The 12,707-nt window shown below is 39.9% G+C and overlaps 1 protein-coding gene across 1 annotated transcript in view; it reads right to left on the bottom strand.

Moving 5' to 3' along the window:
* Positions 1–11,844, bottom strand: part of TTC12 (tetratricopeptide repeat domain 12) — a 54,536-nt gene extending 42,692 nt beyond the window's left edge. The window contains exons 1-6 of the mRNA XM_044666322.1: positions 11,819–11,844; positions 7,319–7,403; positions 6,126–6,286; positions 5,471–5,492; positions 4,605–4,682; positions 3,071–3,192 (exon numbers count right to left, since the gene is read on the bottom strand). Of these exons, the coding sequence (XP_044522257.1) occupies positions 3,071–3,192; positions 4,605–4,682; positions 5,471–5,492; positions 6,126–6,286; positions 7,319–7,379 (444 nt within the window). The 5' untranslated portion in view covers positions 7,380–7,403; positions 11,819–11,844. The remainder of the gene's footprint in view (positions 1–3,070; positions 3,193–4,604; positions 4,683–5,470; positions 5,493–6,125; positions 6,287–7,318; positions 7,404–11,818) is intronic.
* Positions 11,845–12,707: the final 863 nt, after the last annotated feature.

The raw sequence follows: 12,707 nt of genomic DNA, 5'->3' as shown, positions 1-12,707 counted from the left end.
TGATGAAAAGGTAGGTTTTCTCTTCAGCACAGAGCAACATGATTCAAAGGGTCCTTATTAAGTGTTCTATAACACTGTGTGCATATTGACAAGGATTTTTAAAAATAGTCAATGGTTCAAACAATTTTTAACACCAGGCTTTACAGTGTGTGTCTATTTTTTCTCCAAAGAAATACTTCTTAGGTTAAAATGGAAAAGGAGTTGTTTCATCACAGCTTTTCACCACTTTTCCTTATGCAGAATATTTTTATACATAATGAGACTCTTCAGTTATAAAAATTAGAGTATATTAACAGCTAAATAACTTAAAGCTGAGGTTAGTCTACATTGCTGAATGGTTGGAATTAAACATTTTTAAACAATTACAATTTTGTTACTTTTAAATATCTGGTTTATGGCACAGCACTCCCAGGTTTTATCTAGATATACTCTTGAGGGTACCGTCCCCCCACCCCAAATCAGTCTCTGACTGCTCTCGCTCCACGGAAATACAAGGATATAACAGTTTGTATGTAGGGTTTTACACAGATGTGGATGAAAAAGGTTCCCTTATTCTATATAAGCTTTCAGGATTATAAAATTCCAGATGTTGGAATCATTCTTGAATCCTCACTTTCACACTATATATTCAATCAGTTGCAAAAATTTTGTTGTTTCTATCCCCATAACATCTCATTTTCTCTGACCCTACTTAAGGCTTCCATCCCTACTTACCAAGCCTATTGCAATAGTATTGTTTTTTGATGGTTTGAAGTGAGGAGAAACTGGAGTTTCCAGTTTCTCCTCACTTCAAACCACCTTCCACCAAGAAGCTAAAGTGATTTCTTAAGGTGTGGGTCTAACTGTATCACTTATCTACTCAATGAATCCCAGTGGCTCCCTATTACCTCTAGGAGCATATATAAACCCCTCCGTTGGGCATTTAAAACTCTTTGTACCTAGACTTTTCCTATCATTCCAGTCTTTTCATATTCTACTCCTTTCGAAACACTTTGGCCCAGCTTACATTACAGATGGCAATCCATCTTTGATCTCTTTGTCTTTGTACTGGCTGACCCCTATACATGGAGTGTTCTCTCCCCATCCTCTGCCTCTTGGAATCTCTGATATTATTCAATACTAAACTCAAAACTTATGTTCTACAAGGGGTCTCCCTTGGTGTTAGTGCCTTCCCATGGTTCCCATGCTTCCACTTTGGTGTGATTTTGAATATACGTCTATATGGATCTACAAATTGTCTCCACCAGGAGAATGTAAGCTTCTTGAGGGGAAAGGCTATTTCAATTTTGGCTTTGCATCTCCAGTACTTAACAGTGACTGGCACATAGTAAGCAATTAATGTTGTTTGTTGATTGATTGAATTCACATATCTGTCATAGGACCACCTTTGTTTCATCTCATGAGAAATGAAAATACTTAATAGAATAAATAGTAGCCTATAAACAATTCTAAGAGTTGAGTATATGATGAAGACTCTTTTTGTAGATTAATATGAAAGATAGCCACCTTTAATAAGCCTCTCTAAATAGTCCATCCCATAAAAGTTTGAGCCAGTCAATTAAACAATCTTCAATGAAACAATCAGGAAATATTCTTAGTCTTCTGAAGGAGGTTCAGGGTATACTTAAAACCTCCAAAGGAAGATACTTTCAAAGTCCTAAATAAAAGTTTACCACACTATAAGATCATCTGGGAACTCTCCTTATAAAAAGCCAGGCTAAAAATGTGTTAGCAAGTAGAATTCTTTATAGATCTGCCTTAATGGTACCTAAGAAAGCTTTATAATTAGCACATCAGTTATTTATATACAGTAATTCAAAAGTACTTTAACATTTGAACTGGATTTTCTAGAGCAGGCTAACCATTCCTTAATTGATTCAAATTAATAAGTATTTACTGTTGAACTACAATGTACCCAGTATTGTGCTAATTAGGCTATAAAAATAAGCTGGCCCTCTTTACATAGCTCTCTCCAGGCAAAAGTAGCTGTTTTCAAAGAGCTTATAATTTCTTTGGGGAGATCAGACAACAAATCAAGGAGCAAACTTCTGCTGTCTTGTCTACATTCTCCATTTCTTTTTAAAGCACTTTTTTCAGAGATAAAGCAAAGGTAAATTTTAATTTAGTCTGTGTCTGAATTACTAATGGCATCTGAACTAATGAGATTATACTGTACTCTACATGATTTCATTTATCATTGTGACTATAATATCAGTCTTCTACTTTCAGCATTTCCATGTCTTGTTTTCAGTATTTTTCCTGTCTATTACATCAGTTCCTCAGAGGAATTATTGCAATGAGTGAAGGACTAAAGAAGGAGGAGCAGGGAAGGAGAAAGGGCTCCAGAAACTAAATCCCTAAGTAATTAGCTCTAGTACCACTAGGTACAAGACGATTCAGGTTCCAGAATCTTAAACTAACAGGTAAGTTAGGTGACTTCCAAAAAGTAGGCTTTCTATGATGACAGAAATCCAAGGAGGAAGAAGTTCCTTTTATCCTCCTTTCTTATTATGGGAAAAAAACACCAATTACTGCATAAGCCATCAGATAAATGCCTTATTGATCCGATCTTCAGAAGATGTCTCAATTCTGTTGTCTTGGTCTCTTCCTAGAATCCAAGTCTCTGAATGCTATGACAAGGCCTTCTTCCCAATACCTGTTGAGGATAATCTTTTCCCCTTTCAACTTCATGGAGCCCCTCTTTTCACACCTTTCTGACCCACTTATTGTGTATTATTTTATATTTTAGTTAGTAGTCCATATGCTATCCACCTAACAGACTGTATAAGGTCAGAGACCACGTGCTATACAAACTTTGTATCTTGCCTAGCACTGAGTAGTATTCAGCACACAGTCACATTTATTTATTTTAGAGAAATGTCCTTTGCAAAATCCATTCTGTGATACCCAACACATCAAATAAAGGGGTTCAGGTAGGCAGAGGCCCTGGAGTTCTTTCTGGTTAATGCCCAAGTCACCCACTCAAAAAAAAGGAAGACATAGCTGGGTACAGTGGCATTACTCTGGCCTCTAGAGGTGGCTTCAAGAAAAGTCCTTGGAGTTAACTGACCTGGGCCCGGTTGGTGTAGAGCACTTTCATGTCCTTGAGCTTCTTCAGTCCCTGGCTGTAGTGCTGGACAGCCGTCCTGTAATCACCCATCAGAAAAGCTTCATTCCCTTTTTCTTTCAAGGCTATGAAAACAGAGATCACAGATATAAGCCCTCATTTTAAATGGGAAAATCCTTCAAATCCTCACTCTCTGCTGCCTAAACATACCTTCCTTCTCTGAGAATAAAAGACTTGTCATTTTTTCTAACTTGTCAATGACTGGTATAATCTTATTTTATGCTCAAGGTTAACCTTCCTCTATCTACCCTCAGTTCACTATGTATCCTCCCTATAAGGCTGAATGCTCCTTTTACTTGAAGACTCTGAACCCGCCTTGAATGGACTACAAAGACCAAGTCTTCAGAAGTGAACTGTGTCAAGGATCCCAGAGACAGCTGGAACATATGTGATCATTTATACCAATGCCATTGTGCAGCCACTAAAGAAACAGTGTTTTCCCACTAACTATACTTTTGTTTGCTCCACTCTCTCCCCTCGTCTCAAATCATTTCTTCTTTTATGCCATCTTTTTGGCCCTTTTTTCTTAAAAGCCTTACCTTATGTCTTAGAATCTGTACTATGTATTGGTTCCAAGGCAGAAAGCATAATGGGGGCTAAGTGACTTGTCCAGAGTCACACAGCTAGGAAGTGTCAGAGGCCAGATTTGAAGCCAGGACCTCTGTCTTTAGCCCTGGCTCTCAATCCAATGAGCTCCCTAGTTGCTCCCATTTTTGCCTCTTTACTTTCTTCTCTCCCCATGTCTTATGGCTGCCAGTGGTACTTGTTAACTTTGTTTAGCCACACTGATGGCATTGGGGATTAAAAGAAATTACTGACTCCTCTATTGTCTCTAATAGTAGCCCAGATACTTTCTGGATAAAGCCTTTGTTGTGGAGATGTGACTTGAGACAACAACATCTTCACACTTGGAGGAAGAAGGCCTAAAGACTAACTCATCCCAACTGTATTTGAAAGAGGCATCTCTACATGATCCCCAATAAGTGGATTACCTAGCTTTGGTTTGAGGACTTCAATTAAGGAGAAACACACTTTCTCCTTAGGCAGTCCATCTCATTTTTCAACAGCTTTAATTGTTATTAAGTTTTGCCTTATATTAAATCTAAATCTGCTTCTCTGCCCTTTATGCCCACTGTTCCTGGAGATCAGTATGGTAGGGTCATGTAGAACGAGTCTCAGCCCCCTTCTACATCACAACTCCTCAAGTACCTGCTGGCAGGGGCCTCAAATATCTCTTCTTCTTTGGGGTTGAAGGAATCCCCAACTCCTTTAACCAATCCTCCCATGATGTTGGATGGGAGAAGAAAGTACCCTCAAAAATGAGCTTTGCTGAACAGCACTTTCTCTCCATGGGCTCATTATAAGCCAGCCAACTGAGAACACAGTGCCTTCATATTTGGATCCCATTTTAGTTCTCCAAGTTTTTTTTCAGTCTAAAGTAGCCCATCTAATGATGGCAAACCTTTACAACCATTACCATTTGCTAGGCTTTTGTTTTCTTTTCTTCTCTGAGCTCGTTCTCTGGCGTCTTTCTCTAATACTTCCATGAAGCCATCTGATAGTAGAGGAGATGGGTTTAAATGGTTAAACTAAAAATGAGAATTCTATAATCACCTCTCTAGCTCAAAGAAAGAAGAAAGCTCCTCTATGTAACCATGCTTTTTCTGCAAAGACACGTGCACTCACGCACACACGCACACACACACACACACACACACACACACACACACACACACACAGGCATCTGAAGTCACCAAGCTGACATCTTCTTAATTTGACATTAAATGGTAATGTATGTGATGTATTATTATACATGATGGCTATGACTGTGTGTCAGATTTGAATTATGCCTTTTAAAATAGTTTTTCTTTGGGGGAGAGAATTTTTTTATTCCTTGCAGAATAATGAGCCTCTGAGCTGAGCAGCAAAAGGAAAGCCTGGATCCTTTGGGTAGCTAAGAAATGGCACAAGAGGTAAAAGACAAATATGGCTCATCTTATAGAGGGCTGGTGAGGAAATAAGGAAAGAAGATTCCAGAGTACTGCCAGGTCAATGCAGAATAGGCTGGAAGGTCACAAAATCATAGAAATTAAGGCTATAAGGCACCCTGTGGCCACTTAGTCCAACCTGTAACTGAACAGCAATTGCCGTTAAAATCTTTACAACCAGGCTCTCCTTGAAGACCTCCACTGACAGTGATCCTGCTAGCAATAGGAAAGGTTTTTGCCTATTCACAATTCCTCAGGTCAGAAAGCTAGACTTACAATTCTTGAAGCTGAGGTAGAATCAATAAAATTGTCGAGAATAAAACAAAACTTATTAAGAAGAGAGATACTGCCCTACCTTGGTTTGTATCATCTACATTCTGTTTTTCCAGATGGTCACACAAGTCACCATGAAAGAAAAGAAAAGAAAATTTCATGAGCTCTATGTAGCCTAGCAAAAAGGTAAGTCAAATCAATTATATGAACAGGACTACTCTGGGCTAAATTCAGTTTTCTGATTTGTGAAGCCTGCTATCAAATACAAAAGTACCCCAATTTGCTTGGGATGACACAAATTACGAAATCAATTCATAAATTTGGCTCCTATGGGGCTACACTATGAAAGAATAAGGTTAATATAGATTACCCTGAGTGGCAGTTCCAAGCTGTGGTCTGTTTGTGAAAGTTAAAGGCTCCCAAAGATGAGTCAAACCCTACTCACTAGTGGAATCAGTTGATAAGCAAAGCACCGTGGCTTTTACATATGGTTACCAAGTACTATCCAGTCATAAAAAAATTTTTTTTAATGAGCCAAATCTTAAAGCTTATTAAGAAAAACTCAATGCTCTTGTTAAAGATGAACAAAAAGATCAGAAAATCAAAATCTAAATTATGGAAAATTGTCAGGCCCATCATAAGCCCACGTGGCAAAATAATCTTTTAGCTTCATCAATGTTTGTGTCTCAGATCTATTATCTACCACTATCCATTTAATTCCATAACAGAAAGGAAACCTTTGCAGGAACTTGTGGAGGACTAATCATTGTTTTGTTCAGAGTGGTCCTGCATTCTTCTTCCTCTTGATCCTCTGGAAGCTGCAGTCTGTTCTCTGCCTCGGTCATGGCTCTCTCACGAACAGTGATGTCATCAGAACTCAGTCCCTGAATCAAATTGGCTAAGAGAAATTAGACATGTACTGATCAGAAAAAGCACAATTTAAGGGGAGAGAACCTTCTCTACTAATAAGATCTTCTAGGGTATAGGAATTCATAGACTTATTGAAATGGGTTCACAAGAAAAAATGAGAATGAGTAAGTAGTTCCAGTAAAGAAAGAACAGGGATAATTTAGCCTGGAGAAAGCTACAGGGGAGACCTAATTATGGTTTTTAAGAACAAAAAAGGCTATAACCATTCATGGATCTATTATCCATGAATTAGAACCTATTCACATCTTTGGCTGATAGCTCCTCTTGGGGGCAACTGAGTTCTATAGGCTTAATCTCTCTTGTGTAGAAGATTTCCTTTATTAAGTCTAAAAAGGGTTTTCTCAAGCTTAGAGAGGTGACTACTAGTTTTAACACTATAGAATATCTTTGGTACTTTGTAAACCAGAAGAGATTCTTAATAATCTTTTAACTAAGTTAGGGGGAATTTTGCCCAGTGTAATAAGAACAGACAAAATGATTTCTTCAGGCCTTGCCAGCCATGTGAGTCTATGAGATGATTGTACATTTAATCTTTTGGCCCATAAGGGAAGAGTGCTGCCTATACTTTTGCAGAAGCAAAAAGGAAACGAATGTTCTCTTAAATAGCAGGCTGTCAGATATCAACCACTGCAACCTTTGAAGGATGTCCTCTTAACAGGGTAATATTCCCCCTCTGTATAAGGTACAGTGGGAAACCACCATTTTTTCTTGCCCTGTACTAAGGGAGAAGGAGCTTAAATACAGACAGAGTTGACACTAGAATCCTAATCATAACATTAACAGCTTCTCTTGTACCAATTAACAGCCAGAAAATATTGCCCCAAAGCTAGAATATCATTCAATTTCTCAATACCCCTTCAGTTTAAATTCAATTACATTTTTTCTTAGAGTCATAAACCTGTCAGGCGGCCCAGCAACTAACTCCAAGCAATAATTCCTTTTTAGCCACCACCACTCCCAAAAGCAGAACTTAATTTGTTTGTGATTTTCCAGTACTTACAGATTTCATCCACATTCTTGAGAAATTTCTCCAAGTCTCTCTCTTCTTCCTCCTTAGCCATTTCAGACCACAGTCCCTGAGGGGGCTAGCAACAAATGATGGAAATTAATAACAATAAAGCACTAAGTGGAATTTGTCAGGCCTTTTAGCCCTGAAAACTAAGAAGAGCTAAGTAGTTATTTTAACACACATTTATGTTTATAAATGTCAAGGATAACAAGAGGATAATCTATGTCTTTTCTGCTGGTATTTAAGACAATGGCTACTCATTAATTGTAGACCCATCCAGAGAGCTCTGAGTTCTTCTCCTGCTGGCAAAATCACCACTGCTCCAAGACCCCCCTAAAGTACACCTCCAATCCATACCCCTTCAAAGCCAGCAAACCAAAACAGTCTATTCCAGATCAGGAACAAGGGAGACAGGTAGAAAGGCATCTTAAAGTTAAGCCTTAGGGGAGCTGATGCATGGCCATACGTGGAACAGAATTACTGCTGAAGCCAGGCTTTGAGTCTGTCAGCTGGTGGGTCTCTCTCAGTGATGACGGCCAGAAGGTGGGATGGGGGCTTCTATGGCAATGTGTTAGGTATTCAAAAGCTATTGACAATTTTCATCTTACTACTCACATGTACTCATAATAGCTAAATGCAAACTTGAAGCTTAGCTTATTTCGAAGAGGGAAAGAGAAGCTGCTAATTGATGAAATTGATACCATTTGCAAAAATTACAATAACCCCCTTATTTCCAGTATAAACTTCATAGGAGGCAGTATATTAAGAGATCTGAATTTAGCTTGTCTCCTGGCTATCACAGGGCAGCTAGGTGGTACAGTGGATAGTGTACAAGGCCTAGAGTCAGGAAGACAAGCTCAAATCCAGTCTCGGATACTCACTAGCTGTATAATCCTGGGCACGCCACTTAACCCTATTTGTCTCAGTTTCCTCATGCAGAAAATGAACAGGAGAAGACAATGGCAAATAACTTTCTCTGCCAAGAAAACCCCGGATGAAGTCACAAAGAATTGGGAATGACAACAACAACAACCTCAAGCAAATCACTTAACTTTTCTATATCTCAAATACCTCATCTATAAAATGGGGATAATACATTAATTCCCCATCTCCATTCAGCTATCAAACTGATCTTCCTAAAGCACATATCAGACCATGTTACTCCTTTTTCCTTCCCCTGACTGATTAATAAACTCGATTAGCTTCAACATAATACCATTTTTTAAAGTTCTCGGTTTGGTGCTAAAAGCCCATAACCCAGCCCTTCCTACCTTTCCAGGTTTTCCCCAATCATGAACTCTGTGATCTAGTGATATTGGCCTCCTGACTATTTGTTACTAAAATAAAACATTCCATCTCCCAACTCTGCATTTACACAGGCTGTGCCTGAAATTCTTTCTTCCCTTCATCTTTTGTCTCCTTGCTACCTCAAGCCCCTGAAATCCCACCTTTCAGAAGAAGCTTTTCCTTCTTTATCCCCTTTAATGCCACTTTTTTCTCTCTGTTGATTATCTCCAACATATCCTATATACAGCTTATTTGTACATAGTTGCTTGCATGTTGTCTCCCTTTGTATTCCCAGGGCTTAGCATAGTAATGGAACATAGCTGCTGTTTACTAAATGCTTGTTGGCTTAACTTTTGTGAGGAAATCACTTTGCAGACTTTAAAATGCTATATAAATGGGGGCAGTGAGGTATTTCAGGAGACTGAGAGCCAGCCCTAGAGATGGGAGGTCCTGGGTTCAAATGTGATCTCAGACACTTCCTAGCTGTGTGACCCTGGGCAAATCACTTAACCTCATTTGCCTATCCTTTACTGCTCTTTGCCTTGGAACCAATACACAGTATTGATTCTAAGATGGAAGATAAGGGTTATTAAAAATGCTATATAAATATATCTTGGTCTTAGCGGTAGTAGCTTAAAACTCTAAAACCATCTACTTGGCAACTGCCACCTATAAGCAGGTAAACACACAAGCCTTCAGAATAGCAATGGTCTCCCAGACCACTATTCTAGCCCAGCCTTTAAAGCCATCATTCCAAGAACAAATCCAACTGGAGATGCAACCTGGCAACTACTTCTGTTTGGTCTAAAGCTATCCCCTCGACAACAACTACACCTATTAAAGACTCAGAAAGATAGAAGGTAAGAGTTTAAAAAAACAAAAACAAAAACCTAAGTCCTGGACACCAAAGTCCCTAGGCACTGTTAGATGATCCAACATCAAAATTAGATATGATTTTATGATTTTATTTTTAAAAAACTCTTACCTTCTGTCTTAGAAAAATACTGTGTATTGGTTCCAAGGCAGAAGAGTGATAAGGGATAGGCATTGGGGGTTAAGTTACCTGCCCAGGGTCGCATAGCTAGGAAGTGTCTGAGGCCAGATTTGAACCCCAGATCTCCTATTTCCAGATCCAGCTCTCAATCCACTGATCTATCCACCTGCCCCCAGATATGATTTTATAAGTAGATTTTATAAGTAAAAACACCATTAAATTGGCAAAAAAACATCTGTTTTGTCACTGTTCCAGAACAGCATGGGACCTTTCCATTTGATATGAAGCTGAATTTTCCTATATGCGTAGTTTTCTCTAATAAGGTCTATCCTGCTTTTCTATTTGTATTTCCATCTTTTAGTGCTTTGCACCTGGTAAATGCTTAATAAATGTTTTTTTTCATTCACTTACGTTCTTAAAAGTTACCTTCATTTGATCCTTAAAACAACTCTGTAGTAGAAGAGGAATGGCAGGTAGAGAAGGGGAAGGGAACATGTATTTAAACAGCATGTATTGTGTGTCAGGTGCTATGCTAAGTACTTTTTACACATCTAACCCATTTTATAGATGGCGAAACTCTAAGCAAAGAGTCAGACACTGAATGAAAGTCATATGCTAGTTGTGTATGATAGAGGCTATACTAGCAAGGATTCCTGATACAAGGTTTTTTTCTGCTCTAAGATATGTCATAAAGAACAACAGGAGGGCAGAGATATTAGAATTGTAGCTACTGGCATGTTTGGATGGAAAGGGGGCTTTGCTTGGGGCGGGGGTGGGGGGGGGTCCCCTCCTGTCCCGGACTGAGATCTCCAACAATTTTCTTAACCTGCTAGTGATAGTCCCCTTGGATAGTAAATGACAGTTCCTTCTCAGAATGTTTTTATATGCATAAAGTAAAATACAAAGGAAACCACTTAGGAACTTTTATGTGTGTAATCTTATTTAAGAGGCAGTTGTAGATAAGTGGTTAGAGCCTGGAGCTGGAGTCAGGAAGACTTGAGTTCAAATACAGCCTAAAACACTTCCTAGTTGTCTGATCTTGGGCAAGTCAAGTCACTTAGCCTCTGTATGTCTAGAAAGCAGCTTGGTGGCTCAGCAGATAAGAGTGCTGGGCTTGGAGTTAGAAAACCCTGAGTTCAAATCTGGTCTCAGACCTTTCTTAGAGCTGTGTGACCCTGGCCAAATCACTTAACCATTGATTACACTAACAAAAAGGTCCCCTGGAAAAGTAAATGGCAAAACCATTCCAATATCCTTGCCAAGAAAAATTCATGGATAGCCATGGAGTTAGATGAAACTGAGAACAATTTTTAAAAAATCGTATTTAGAACTTGCAATACCACATAGCAGTTTACATAGAAGTAGGTATTATGATCATCTAGATTTTGCAGATGAGTAAACCCAGGCTGGGAGATTAAAAGGCACACAGCTAGTAAGAGCCTTAGGTGGGATTCAGACACAGGTCTTCTTAACTCCAAGTCCAATATTCCATCCATTGTGCCAACTAGAGGCCTAAATTATATTGAAATGTTTTTAGCAATATTGTAATGATGATAAACTATGACGTTGCTATGTTAATCAATGCAACAATCCAAAACAATTCTAAAGGATTCATGAAGAAAAATACTATGTATATCCAGCGAACTGATGAACTAAGCGATGAAGTAAAGCATATTTTTTTTTCTGTCCTTTATTTTTCTGTCCTTTTTAAGCTAATTTGGAAATATATTTTGCATGATTTCACAAATATAACTGATATCATTTGGCTTTCTTTTTCAAAGGGTGGGGAGGGCCTAGAGAGAGAGAATTTGGAACTCCAAATTTTAAAAAATGAATGTTAAAAATAAAACTTTTTTTTTCTTTTTAAGTTCATGGACTCTCGAGTTAAAAATTCTTGCCCTATCACAGAGGTTATAAGTGACTCCTGTTGTAGCGCACCAGACTAGGCATTAAGTTTACCAGGTCGGGGCAGAAGTGGGCCCCTGCGCCTCCCAAAGAGTTTGCTTTCGTACCCTGGTGCATTTCCAGAAGTCTTCCACGCAGCCCAGGCTGCAGCATTCCCAAGATCGCCCAATCCAAGTCCCAGGAAGGAACCGGTTCTAGGCTCTAAAACCTCGCGCCCCATGCACAACCGCGCATCCCCGTTGCCATGGTAACCACTGGGACGCTTTCTCCTCTCTTCCCCATCTCCCATCCCCAAGCCCAAGCACCTGTCAGGCGGCCGGCCCTGGAGTCAAAGACGCTCCCGTAGCAGCCCGCCTGTTTCAACCTGATCTCTCAAGTTTTATGCTCTCGCTGTTCAACCCCAGGTTTCGGAGCTTTGAGGATTTCCGTCTACTCCGACTCCAAAGACCCAAGGGAGCAACTTCTCGGACTCGAAATGGCGGTCGGGGGCGGGGGGAAGGGAAGGGAGAGGCGGGCCCAGGTAAGAACGGGACGGGGATTGGTTAATGAGAAGGACGGGGTAGGGGATTGGCCCGCTGTGGAGCGAGCAATTGGCCTTGGAGGGGTGGGGTCAAACTCTCAGGGGTGTCTCTGGCTTGGTGCCGGAAAGATGTTGGGGCTGGGGGTCTTGAGGCTCTGAGGTTAAGACTTGCTTTTCCAGCTCATTTAACCGATGAAGAACTGAGGTAAATAGGGTTAAATAGCTTGTCTAGGGTCACACAGCTAGTAGGTGTCTTGAGGCCAGATTTAAACTCAGGAAGATGAGTCTGCCTGATTCCAAGCCAGTTGTGCCGCCTTCTTGCACTTCATCCACTGTGCCACCCACTAATCACTAAATCCAGAATCCCTAGGGGGTGATTTGGGGAGGTCCAACCTTCACGTTAGAATATAGCGTTATACAATAAAAGATAGAAACTTGGGGGTAGGCCTTTACTCACTGTTACTGGTGGACAGCTTGAGCTTAGAGGCAGGACTAGAGCAAATGGGGGAGCCACACTAAGTCAAGAACTAAAATAGCAAATCGTTGAGAGCAGAGCTTAAGGAGGCTGCTTAAGGAGGGAAGAATTGGACCAGGTTAGAAAAATGGAACAGTTTAAAGCTTCTGAACCAATCAACATTGGGATAAGTCTTCCAGCCAGAAAAGATAGTCTCCCT

The sequence above is a fragment of the Gracilinanus agilis genome, chromosome 3 (assembly GCF_016433145.1).
Source record: "Gracilinanus agilis isolate LMUSP501 chromosome 3, AgileGrace, whole genome shotgun sequence".
NCBI classification, from domain to species: domain Eukaryota; kingdom Metazoa; phylum Chordata; class Mammalia; order Didelphimorphia; family Didelphidae; genus Gracilinanus; species Gracilinanus agilis.
The sequence above is the reverse complement of the archived record's forward strand: the minus strand, read 5'-3'. Positions and strand labels throughout refer to the sequence as shown.